This window comes from Cervus canadensis, chromosome 14 (assembly GCF_019320065.1).
Source record: "Cervus canadensis isolate Bull #8, Minnesota chromosome 14, ASM1932006v1, whole genome shotgun sequence".
NCBI lineage: Eukaryota > Metazoa > Chordata > Mammalia > Artiodactyla > Cervidae > Cervus > Cervus canadensis.
The window spans coordinates 21,864,003-21,877,665 of record NC_057399.1 but is presented as its reverse complement, the minus strand read 5'-3'; the positions used below and the strand labels follow the sequence as shown (position 1 = coordinate 21,877,665).

The 13,663-nt window shown below is 38.1% G+C and overlaps 1 protein-coding gene across 4 annotated transcripts in view; it reads right to left on the bottom strand.

The window, feature by feature from the left end:
- The window catches only part of TRPM6 (transient receptor potential cation channel subfamily M member 6), a 174,667-nt gene that overhangs the window by 49,799 nt on the left and 111,205 nt on the right, over window positions 1-13,663 (bottom strand). For all 4 annotated transcript variants that reach the window (XM_043487140.1, XM_043487141.1, XM_043487138.1 and 1 more), the window contains 4 exons: window positions 11,309-11,455; window positions 7,375-7,521; window positions 4,603-4,731; window positions 2,743-2,994 (listed from right to left, as the gene is read on the bottom strand). In XM_043487140.1, coding sequence (XP_043343075.1) covers window positions 2,743-2,994; window positions 4,603-4,731; window positions 7,375-7,521; window positions 11,309-11,455 — 675 coding nt within the window. The remainder of the gene's footprint in view (window positions 1-2,742; window positions 2,995-4,602; window positions 4,732-7,374; window positions 7,522-11,308; window positions 11,456-13,663) is intronic.

Below are 13,663 nucleotides of genomic sequence, written 5' to 3'. Positions count from 1 at the left end.
GCCAATAATAAGACTGTCTAGTCATTGACCAACATACCTATTCCATGAACAACTGGATTTCCTTTGTTTAAAACATCTTGTTTTCTCTGCACAATACATGTTTCATGTAGCCTATGGAATAATTTAAATGTACTAACAGAAGAGAATCTGTGCTTTTTTAAAGAAGTGATGAAATATGAATAGCTTTTGACTGGCTAATATCTAACTTTTCATCAGAGATTACGAAAAGAAAAAAATTAGGGTAATTCAAATTTGTAAAATGGCTCCTTATTCCCAGGATTATCTTCAGCAGTATTTAGAGTCTGAGAAAATTGCTCAGGCCAAGAATCTGCTGAACAATTCCAGGCTACTTAGCAAACTGAAGAATTTAAGGGGGGGAAAAAAAGATGTAAAAGCAACTATAAAATTAAATCCAGTGGTTCATTAACTCTCAGTTAGTCTTTGCAGTAAAAGTAAGCCTGATTCAACCCTCCTACAATGTTGGTGGGAATGCAAATTGGTACAGCCACAATGGAGAATAGGATGGAGGTTTTTTAAAAAACTAAAAATAGAGCTTCAATATGACCCTGCAATCCCACTCCTGAGCATGTATCTGGAGAAAAACATGATCTGAAAGGATACATGCAACCCAATGTTCACTGCAGCACAGTTTACAATAGCCAAGACGTGGAAGCAACCTTGGGGTTTCCCAGGTAGCTCAGTGGTAAAGAATCTGCCTGCCACGCAGGAGACATGGGTTCAATCTCTGGGTTGGGAAGATCCCCTGGAGAAGGAAATGGCGACCCACTCCAGTATTCTGGCCTGGAGAAAGCCATGGACAGAGGAGTCTGGTGGTCACAAACAGCTGGACATGACTTAATGACTAAACAGCAATAGCAACAAGAAGCAACATAAATGTCCAGTGACAGAGGAACGGTAGAAGGTGTGGTGCATCTGTGCAGTGGAATATTACTCAGCCAGTAAAAAGAATGAAATAGTGCCATTTACAGCAACATGGATGGGCCTAGAAGTTGTCCCACTGAGTGAAGCAGGACAGACAGAGAAGGAGAAGGATCATCTGACATCCCTTATAGGTGGAATCTACAAAGAAATGACACAAATGAAGTTATCACAAAACAGAAAGAGACTCACAGACTTAGGGAATGACCTTACGGTTACCAGGGGGAAGGACAGTGGGGAGAGACAGTTACAGAGTCTGGGATGGACATGTACACACTGCTATACTCTAAATGGATAACCAACAAGGACCTGCTGTATACCACAGGGAATTCTGCTCAACGTCATGTGGCAGCCTGAAAAGGAGGTAGTTTGGGAGAAACAGATATATGTATATGTGCGGCTGAATCCTTTCACTGTTCACCTGAAACTATGACAACGTTGCTTGTCAATTGGCCATACCCCAGTACAAAATAAAAAGTTTAAAAAACAAAGTAAGCCTGGTTGTTTTAGTATGCAATGGAGGACTGCTTGAGAGTGCATACCATATATACATGTACCATACACACGTATTATAATTTGGAAAAGTTCGTTCAAATAATTCATTTATATTACTAAATATATTAATACATCCGATTAATCTACTTGTTCACTGTGGCAGAAACTTACACCATGAATTTCCTATTAGCTTCCCTTCCACGAGGCAGGAGCCACATGACCTGTTCTGGCCAATGGGCTGTGGAATAATAGCGATTTGACTCACTTCCCCTTCAGAGCAGTTAGAAATTGCTCCATCCCTTTAAAAGCATGCTCCTCCATGGGATTTTCTCCATCCCTCTTATTCCCTGTCATAGGAAACTTCAGAAGCCACATAATGACATGGGTATACCCCAAGAAGGAAGGATTCGAGATCCCTCAGTCACTGGATAGAGGCCGGCCTCCATGAGCACCCATCAGTCTTTGCATCAGGAAGAAATAAACTTGTACTGAGTCACTGGGATACACTGGTTACCTCAGCATAGATTACCAAATTAACACCAATGTCACCAAGGCCAGAGAAAATATTGCTGGTCTAAGAGAAAAGTATAAAGTAACAGAAATCTATCTTTGGTATCCTGGAGGTTCTCCCTTTACTGTCCTCTTCCTTTATCTCAACAAAACTCTTCCTTCTCAAGAGCTTGCCCCCTTCCCTGTTAGTGAATATTCTAGAAGAAAAAGCAAAGAAGATCTTGAGGTGCTGTCCTTCTTAAGTCCTGGGCAAAGTCAGTTAGACAGGGCTTATACAAGTGCACAGTGAACCCAGATGGCAGACAGAGCCAGCTGGTCCAGATTTGAATCCCGGCTCCCAAACTTACTCCTTTGGGAAATTTACTTAAACTCCATTTCCCTGAATGTAAAATGTGGATAATAGTACCCATCTCTTAAAATTGTTTTTAAGATTAAATGAGTTAATATATACAAAGTACTTAGAACAGGGTGTGGCCCACAGTAATCACTATTTAAGAGTTGGCTAAGGGTAGAGAGACAAGACAAATCAGTATTTCAGCTTACCGAGCTCAGAGACAAATACAACTGAATCCCCCATCATCTGGCCCTAACCAAAAGGGTAAGATGAGTATCACAGTCAACTATCCAATATGCTATCCAGGGACATTTGTTAAATATGAATTTAAGTTATACAATAAGTGGTGATGAAGTGTGTACTTCTTTAAATAATTTTAAAAGTTATAATACTATTGAATATGAACCATGAAATCAGGTAGAACTGTTAAAAGAATACCAGGTTATACAGCAGACAGTACTCACCATTTTTGCAATCATGGTCACATAGGGACCTGCATGTTGATTCACAGCAAAGAAGTCTAGGAGCCGTGAGAACCAGAATATGATGTTGATGCAGTATATCAGTCTTCCTGCTGTGTAGAAAGGTGGGTCACCCCACCGAAAGCCAAATCCCACCAAAAACAGACCAATAGCCACAGTTTCCATTAGGTTCCAGTACTCGCTAATCCATACTTTCACCTTTTGAGTAAATTTCCCAGGTTCTGAAATACAGACCTAAAACATGACAGAAAGAAAGAAACAAAGAATGGGTTATAACTCAAGAGTCTCATCAATATGATCTTCAATACTTCAACTGTGCATTTACGGAGGAATTGAATCCTGCCAAACCTTAGATCATAAGGCAGCTTTGGAGATGTAAGTTATCCTTGGGGAATGAATTATTTAAATAATTCTATAAATACAGCTTAATGTGACTATTAATGCTGGTCAACTATTTAAAAACCCAACCAGAAATTTAAAAAAAGAAGGAAGAAAGAAAAGTTTTTTCTAGATTTGATCAATCCTAAACTAATACAGGGAAACACTGAGACAATTTTAAAGCTCAACATTGCAATGGAATATAGCTGCAATGCCATTTCATGAATAGCCTAGTGCAAAGAAATGAAAGAATCCTATAATCTGGTCCCACTATTGCTGTTAGTGAACAGTTAGCAAATTGAACGTGACATTAGAACTCACTATTACAAGAAATTACCCCTACAAAAGGATGTCAGACAAATTGAAATGTCAAACAGTAAACCCATTTTTCCTGAGGCATTAAAAAGAATGGTAGAATTTAGAGAACATTTTTCTGCTGAATTGTTTTCTACAATCTATAAACTCCACAATAGTAACTAGCAGGCAACATAAATATAATTACTAAGACTATATCTACATCATATACAGTATTGGTCATAATAGCTCTAGGACAAATTTAATATATGTAAATGAACAAAGGTAGAGCTATATATACAATGATTCTAAAATAGTCTAAGTTATACTATATGTTGGAGAAGGCAATGGCACCCCACTCCAGTACTCTTGCCTGGAAAATCCCATGGATGGAGGAGCCTGGTAGACTGCAGTCCATGGGGTCACTAAGAGTCAGACACGACTGAGCGACTTCACTTTCACTTTTCACTTTCATGCTTTGGAGAAGGAAAATGGCAACCCACTCCAGTGTTCTTGCCTGGAGAATCCCAGGGACGGGGGAACCTGGTGGGCTGCCGTCTCTGGGGTCACACAGAGTCGGACATGACTGAAACGACTTAGCAGCAGCAGCAGCATACTATAAGTGATTACATTATAACTGAATGGGAATATTCATCCCTTTTTTTTTTAATGACTCACTATAAATTAAAAATAAAAAGTTTTCTTTGTTTTGTTTCTTGGACTACTTGCCCCAGAGGGATGTTTATAGGAATTTTCAAAGGCTCTACATGAATTCTCTACAACTTTAGCCACTATGTGACATGAAACCGATAATATGTAAGTAAAGTTAGACTATATGAAAATCAATCTTATTAAAAAAAAACACTCTAGGGATGGGAAATCTAACAGTCAGAGGGTCTAATAACAACTAGACACTATCACTCTGTGACTGATAAACACACTTAGATGTCCTCAAAATAACTGCTTTCAAAGAGCGGCAACCAAGAGAAATTATTTGGCAACAATAAAAGGTTGAGATCAGAAATTTCCCCCAATTACCCTCCTATAGCATGCCAATTCAGGATCATTGCCCACCCCACCTCAACCTTTGACCTCCCCATTTTCACCATCCCATCCCAGAACACCTCTAGCAGAGATGTACAGAAGACAAGGGGAGAAAGGGTAACTCACCTCCCTGACCTTCTCAATGGCGTTGGTGAAGATATAGATAATAACGAGCCACTCTTGCATGCTGGGCTGGGGCTGCATCTCCACCAACACGGTGTAAGTGAACAGCATAAGGAATGCCAAGTACACCATCTGTGAGGGGGACACGCATTCCCTGGTCATGAGTGAGTCATAGTGGAGGATACCAAGCAGACATGGACCCAACTCAACAGAAATCACATGGACTTCAACATGATAGCAAGGAAATATAACTGGGACCACCTTCTGATTATTGATGACCTAATATCAAGGAAGGCACAAGAATCCACAGTTCTCTATTCTATGATTCTGTGGAAGGAAAGAAGAGCACTCTTCTCAAATACATGAAAGTGGGCAGGGTCTCATCTTGTTGGCTCCTGATCAGAATTTTCAGAACCCTGCACATTCTGGCATGGACACAGTCAGGCTAACAACAAGCCAAGAAGGAATCGCACACCTCCTCCTCCATTTAAACATAAAACTTGTATCCTAAGGATGCCAAAGGAGCAGTATTTGTAGGAGACTGTTTTCAAATATAATAAGTTGTAATGTTTATTACTGCTGAGAATTTTATTTTATGCTGATTAAAATATCCTGGTTGATAGAAAAGTATTATCTGATTGTGAATCTTTATAATTAAAGACTGTTGACGTTTTTATCTACAGAACTTAAGCACTCAGCCTAACACATGATAGACAATCAAGAAATGTATGTTTAAGCTGTATATATATTAAACCTAGATTTCCAGTCTCTTCCAAGAATTAAAGCACAGTAAACACATACACATAGATATATGGTGATTAACAGCTTTGTGATCTTATCTAACATTCTTATGTCTTACAATTTCCAGAAGCAGAATAGCTACACACATTTAAAAACGTGACACATACTAAGTTGCCAGCCAGAAAGGCTTTACCAATTTCTCTATCACCAACAAGGCATGAGACTTGCAGCCCTTCCAATATCTTCAGAGACCATGCACGGTGCTAGCTGATAAACACGCATTACAAATCCCAGATCAAAAGAGAGAAAAATGCCTGTGTGTGTGTTCATTCTCATGAGAACCATATCATTTTAAACTGAACCTTATTTATCAAATCTTTTTGAGCTCTTCCTAAGTTTGATAAGTCTGCTAAGCTTAGTTCTGCATAGAGAATGGCTGAAATCACTTTTGACTACACCATATTGACATATACAATAGGTGGCATTTCAGGCAGGCATAACGGCTATTAGCATTACCTATGAGTTAAGACATTTAATAGAGAAGCATATAAGAAAGTTAAAGTAAATTCTATACTTCTCTAGATCTGTATTTCATAGTTTTAATATGTTTGATGATCCCATAGGGACACAATTTAAATAAACTTGTACTGTCAAGCAGACGTTTTTTACATCGTTATCATTGGTTTCATGGTGGCCAAACACTAAAACATTGTAGATACTGGTGGTACTACTTCTGACCCTTTTTTTTCTTTCCAGGTTTTTAAAAGATATCCAAAAATGTTTACACTTTTGCTCTCTCATCATAGCATTTACAACAAGACACTTCTTTAATAAAGTACACGTAACATAACCTAGCAATGTAACAGCCATGACTAAAATGCCTGTGCTCACAGCTAATACAGTTCACTGTGGTGGGTAGATATGGTTGGCTAGTCTGTTCTTTTTCCTAGCTATTTTCATCATAATCATTGTTGTTGTGGTTCTATTTGCTTAGTTTGCTCCTGTCTCTAAGAGTTCATAAGCTGGAATTTTCTAAGGAAAGAAACACTTGAATACTCTACCCAGTGATGTGACAATGGCTGGGCTTCCCTGGTGGATCAACTGGTAAATTATCCACCTGCAATGCAGGAGACCTGGGTTCGATCCCTGGGTTGGTTAAATTCTCTTGATGCTACTATCAGAGTCTCTAGGATTTTGTTGCATATTCACAAAAATGGTAAAACCTGAATCATCTGAATGAGATTTTCTTTTTGAAAACATAAAAGTTATTTGGACCTATGTACTTATTTAATAAGTATATGAAACAAGTGTGTGGTTGGGCAAGGAAATATTTTGAAATATAACACATTTAGATAAATATCCTCTTATAATGACTTCAGATGTTTTAGAAATATACAACCTTGACCATAAGCAATTTAATGATAGATAAGCATTAGAAAAATAAATACTATTAAATAAATGTAAAAAGCACTCAATACATTTAGTGTACAATTATTGCTTTCTCTATCTCTCCATCCATAACAGATTTAGTATTTGATTCAATTCTTCTAAAATTTGTGTTGTTCTCCATATATTTATAAGTATTTGCTACTGAAGACAACAACAACAATAAACACTTGCATTTTTAGTCTATATTACACAACAGTCCTACAAAGAAAAAAAATCAATTCAACTACTGACATTTTTGCTCAAGATGGGAAATGAATCCACCCCCATCACTTAATTCTACAACCACTATTATTCATTTTATTGTTCCACAAAGTTTCAAATGTTTAGTTCCAGCTGTGCTAACTATAAGCACTCAGAAGAAGAAAAAAATGCTTGTGCTTTCACTCCCCAAAAGTAGGAGAGACCTGCCCTCACCTTTTCTCACCTCCCTCCAATCTTCTTTCCTACCTCCTTTGCCAGGCCTCCCACTTTTTATAAAAACTACGTTTTTATTACAAGTTGGTAAATTAGGCATGTCACTATCAACATTATCATTAGCAATTAACCATCCTGAATACTATATATAATTTTTTAAATGAGACCAACCGTATAAAACCAAAACTTGACAATTGGAGCATTGTAGAACTCATAGACTTTCCTGGTCCAAGGAAGGGTTTGGAGCCCACTCTTTAAATCAAAGTGCTGACTTTCATCTGTTTTCTCATCAGGTCCCCTTTCCAAATCACGGTCTTTCTGTAAAATGAACAAATAATTGTTTATTGTCAGAGCTTTAACTAAATACTAACATTTTAAAATATCTAAAATATTATATATTTCATAAATATAATAAATATATTAGAAATTAATTGGGCACCCATCTGCCAAATTACAATCTTAGTCTTGAACAGAAGAAAAACTACATGTATTCTATCTATCTTTGACAGGGTAAAGAGAACAGGGCATTTCTGAAAAGCAAGTTGAGTCTCCCATAATCAAATTTACTCAAACTAAGAGTAGTTCCAAGCATTTTAAAATGGTCCCTCTTCCTGTTCTTTTTAATCTCCTTTATCAGTAATTTTGGAACCTAAGGATATTCATATAAATAAAGTCCTTATGAAATCAATTAAGTAGAGAATAGAATTGTTTCCATATAAAAGGAGGACAAAATGGATAGAGACTGGTGATACATCTTTCCCAAGTCACAGGGAAGTCAGGCTCAGTGTTAGTCTAAGAATTCCAACTTTGACAGCTTCTCTACTCATTAACAACAAAGGTTCTTTACCTGAAGTTCACGGACTCTGAGCTTATGGAGTTCTTTGCACCTGCTGCAATTATATGCAAGCATTTGTGTTGCACATGCATTTTCTAGGGAAAGCATTTTCCATCAGTTTCTCAAAAGTTATGGGTCAGCCTAAAGGGGTTAACAGTTGTCGGTGGTGAGAAATGAGTATCTGTGTGACAAGGAAGTGGTTGCATGAATGTGACTAACAGAGGTGTCTGCTCAGAAGAGCCATGAGAGAGAAAAAAAGAAAGAGAAAGGGAAAAGCACTTGCACCCTGGTTACTTTTGAAAAGAGGAAACTTAGGGATGATGAAAGAAAAGCAAAAGAGGTATCATCCTACTTCACAGATGTCTGCATGATTTTAATCTTTTAACAGGAAATGTGTTACTTCTGTAAATTATGAAAGTCATATTAAATGAAAAGAAAGGAACGTTCTACGGTGCCTCTCAGACTAGCCTATTTCTTCAACCTATCCACAAAAAATGTCTCTCGAACACCAGACCTGCATGATTACCAAGACTTTCCAAGCCAAGGAATGAATCAAGTTTTGCCTGAATTATCCACGTAATAGCAAGAAAATTTAAATGTTGAGGCCTCAAGCCTCTAGATGGGTTTTCTCAGAGCCTGATTTATAGCTCTGTTATTCATGTCACTTTGGACAGTGGAATCAGAGACGTGATTTAGAAGTACAGGAACTGAGCCAGTTACTAACAGAGTTGAACCAGCCTAGAGTTAAAATGGCTTAGAACTATGGCTTAGAACTGATTTTAAAAGTCATCATATACTGTGATTTTAATGATATCAGTACCACTACAGAAAGACTCCAGAAAGCTATTTAAGTAATGACCTTGTTGTTAAATAACTTCTCTTATTATTATATTATAAAACATTAATTGAGGGCTTCCCTGGTAGCTCAGTGGTAAAGAATTCACCTGCCAATGCAGGAGACACAGGTTCGATCCCTGATCCGGGAAGATCCCACATGCTGCGTAGCAAATAAACCATGCACCACAGATACTGAAGCCCCTGTGCCCTAGAGCCCGTCCTCCACAACAAGAGAGTGGCCCCCACTTGCCGCAACTAGAGAAAAGCCCACACATCAATGAAGACCAAGCACAGCCAAAATAAACAAAATTATTTTAAAAAACACATTGAGCCTATCTCTGAGTTAAATTCAAAGACCAAATACCATGACATGTATATGAAGTTCTTGATGTTGTATCTGGTTATGATATCAAATAAAATACACAAGAGCATCTGCCAAGAGTTGTGGCTGGAAAGCAGAGTACTGGAAAAACACCTGTGTTGGAAAAATTGCTCAAGCATGAATATTTCCACCAAGATTCAAGGAGATGATGACATGTTCTCCAGTTAGGGTGATTCAGAGTGAAGTCTCTTAAAATGTAGCCTGGTTTAAAGATAGTTCTTGGCCATGTGCGCTTACCAGAGAGAAAGATTCTGCAGCTTTAAGGCATGAAATAGAACTCCAAATGAGGAAAACAGTGAAAGAAGGCTGTACTGTTAGCCTTGAGACCATATAGAATCAAACATGTGCATGTGAATGTCTCACATATAAAGATTGCCTTCCATTTCTAATAAGGTTAGGCCAGCACTAAATTTCTTTTCTTTCCTTGAAAAAAAAAAAAAAAAATGGAACGGTCTAAACTTAGTTCTTGCCTGGAGAATCCCAGGGATGGGGGAGCCTGGTGGGCTGCCGTCTATGAGGCTGCACAGAGTCAGACACGACTGAAGTGACTTAGCAGCAGCAGCAGTAGTAAACATATAATCTAACCAGTACAATCACAATTAGGACAACTTGCAAAACCCAGTTTTGCAACAGAGAATTTCTCACACACTCTGTAGAGGTTAGAATATACCTGCCATCTTGTACTCTGAGAACCCCAAACAGAACTATCAGGCTTAGAAAAAAAGGGAAGAGAGGGAAGGAGGGATAGAAGAGGAACACACATACCCAGAGTCATGATAGTCAAAATATTTAATAACTCATCTGGTTAACTGATCTGGCATTATCAATCAGAATGGATACTCAACCAATCACAACAGACGCCAGCCATACAAACTATAATTAATTCTTTTTCATTTAACATTTATCAAAGATGTTTTCAACATTATAACAAATACCTCATAAGTACAAAAGCCCATCAGACAAGACACTAGCTAAAGAAGTAGCCTCACTGAAGTATTAAGTACCAGAAAAGATGTTCACTACACTTCACAGTCCATCTAGTCAAAGGTATGGTTTTTCCAGTAGTCATGTATGGATGTGAGAGCTGGACCATAAAGAAAGCTGAGCACTGAAGAATTGATGCTTTTGAAGTATGGTGTTGGAGAAGACTCTTGAGAGTCCCTTGGACAGCAAGGAGATCCAACCAGTCTATCCTAAAGGAAACCAGTCCTGAATATTCATTGGAAGCTGAAGCTGAAACTCTAGCCACCTTATGCGAAGAACTGACTCATTTGAAAAGACCCTGATGCTGGGAAAGATTGAAGGCATGAGGAGAAGGGGACAAAAGAGGATGAGATGTTTGGATGGCATCACCACCTCAATGGACATGAGTTTGAGGAAACTCCTGGAGTTGGTGATGGACAGAGAGACCTGGCGTGCTGCAGTCCATGGGGTCACAAAGAGTCGGACATGACTAAGTGACTGAACTGAACTGAACATCTCATAGTAAATGGCAACTTCATCAGCAATGATCCAATTTTGAAACATAAAATTCAAAAAATGGATGTGCAGACAGCATATTGGAGGCTCTGTGGCAAAGACGGGTTGCAAGAGAACCAGCTCAAGTTACCCATGAAAGAGTACACTTTTGGGAATTCAAGTAAAACTATCCAAACTCACTGCAGATAACAAGTGAAAAAACTGTGGCATGAAACAGTGAATATCAGCACAAATTCTAAACCAGCATTTTATAAAATATTTTGAAGGCTGTGAGGCATCCCTTATTATAGCTTTCAAGAAACAATAAGTCTATTTGTTCCACTAGTCACAAAGGAAAATGAAATATTAAGCAGCTTCCTAGATATAATAGAGTCTTTGATTTTGGCAGAAATAGGGTATTTTGCCTAATCATATATGGAGGTTAATCAGAACTATCAAACATAGTATACGTGACCATACTATAATGTGATTAAGATTGTTAAATAGTTTGTTAATAAATAAGCTATGTGTCTGTGTATATTTGTGTGCCATCCAGGTCATGAAAACTTAGCTCACCATGATATCCCACTAACCTGAGAAGAACTTTCTTTGGGAGTGCCGGCGTTCTGGTCACCATTATACCATGTAAAGTCCTGGGACTGTGGGACATGCGACATCTCCGCTTTGCTTTTAAACTCCAGTGTCAAAATGGCAGGTGGGAAAAGAATACTGATGATGATCTTCAAAGGAGGAGAACAAAGCAGGTAGTGAGGGTTATACAAGACACACATACGATCCAAATAAAGTCAAGATTTGGGTGTATGGGAAACGTCAAATCCATCCCCAATTAAGTGGCTACCCTGACTGTATACATATTTTCTGACTTAAGAATTCCAATACCAGAAGCGTCTCCCTCAGAAATACTCATGAATCCAAGCATATGGATAGGGGTGTTCACTGCAGGGCTATCTGTAATGGCAAAAAAATTAGTGTCAACATAAATGCCCAACTAAGCAACTGAGCATAAATGTCCACCTATAGAAGGACGGCTGATGTGGAACAACCTAACAGTGGGATTCAGTCAGCCCATCATATATGTGGGCTTTGCATCCACAGATGCAACTAACTGTGGATTAAAAATATTAAAAAAAAAAAAAAAAAAAGAATTCAGACACTTCCAAAAGGCAAACTTGAATTTGGAGCACTCTGTCCCTGGTGGCTCAGACAGTAAAGAATCCGCCTGCGATGCAAAAGACTTGGGTTCAAACCCTGAGTCGAAAAGATCCCCTAAAGAAGGAAACAGCAACCCATTCTTGCCTGGAAATCCCATGGAAAAGTGGGCTGCAGCCCACGGGGTTGTAAAAGAGTCACAACTTAGTGACTAAACAACAACAACTAGCAGGAAGCTGCTGTATATCATGGGGAGCCCAACCTGGCACTCGGGGATGACGATGAGAAGTAGAATGGCATGGAGTGGGGGGGAGGTTTAAGAAGGAGGGGGTTCGCATTAATGTGTGGCAGAGACCACCACAACATTGTAAAGCAATTATCCTCCAATTAAAAAAAGAAAACTAGAGGCAAGACACTGAGAAGTCTTCTTTTTCAATGAGCATATTGCTTGAATAATTCTTTCAAGCCACTAAGTAGTTATTATCACATAAAACAGTATAAAATTTATTTATATTTTAAACAAGAATGTAAAAACATACCAAGTCCCTCTGTTTACATCCATCTCCCATCACACATACATTTTCTCTGCCAGTAAAACCCACAGAAGGTATAACTCCAGACATCCAAAGTTTTCACTCTATTGCTATCATTCATGAATTTATTTATAGTCTATTCAACTTGTATGGCCTTTCAGGGTAAAGAGCTTGGATTTACTCAGTTCTATGAGAATCACCTTGGTGAACATTATCTCAAGCTAAAATTAAGCCCCAGTATTCTGGGGTTCAGTGAATGAAAATAAGATTACCCTGACTCTATACCATTCATGATTAAATAAACTAAAGTCATGCCCTTGTCAATTTTTTTTTTTTCATGCTGAAATGACTTTTTGTTGTTTTGTTATAAAGCCTGATCTCCTGTGGAAGTTCTCTGGACTTGTCCCAGTTCTGGTAGGGATTGGTTTGTTTGTGTGTTTGTTTTCTTTTCAGATGTTGAACCCAAAATACATGCAATCTTCTAGGTCTGGAAACATCATAGTTATCAAACACAATGATAATATTGCACTAATTAATTCCTAATCTACTTTCTGAAAAGCTCCACATTCTGTTGCCATTGACCATTGCAGAACAATCAGCTCATGAAACAGTGTTCAATGACACCAATATCCCATTTCCAAGGAAGGGTTTAGAGTCTATTCCCTAAAAGCATTTACATGAGCTTTCCTTTCCACATAAAACTCTATAAGGTCTTCCTCCAGTCTTCATCCACTTCAAACTAGTCATTTTATAATTATTTATGGAAGTGTTCCCAAAACTTACAAGCCAAGCACTGATAAATTAGGATCCAGGCATGGAGAGCAATATGGTTTGCTTCAAGTCAGAGAGTTTAAGTAGCTAATTCAGTCTTCTTTGTCAGCTCACCATGTTTAGGGGAAAAACATTTAGTCTTGCTTCACTTAAGTCTCTTTGTTGATATAAAAGTAAAGTATACAAGGAGCAGAAAGTTATTACGTTCTCAAGAATAAGGGTTTCTAATTTCTAATTCAAGATGAAAGATAAGGCTAAACTATAATGGAATACAAAAATTTGGATATAGTGGTGTGAACAAATGTGTTTGAGGACAGCTTTACAAAACAGCCATTTATTTCCTGAAACATTACATTAGATGAGCACAACCAATTGCTAATTTTATTTAGTTTATCATGGGTTAGCATCCTTAAACTGAGACAATTTTCAGTAAAAAGTCTCATTTACTTCTGTTATAATGATCAGGGCAGTGGT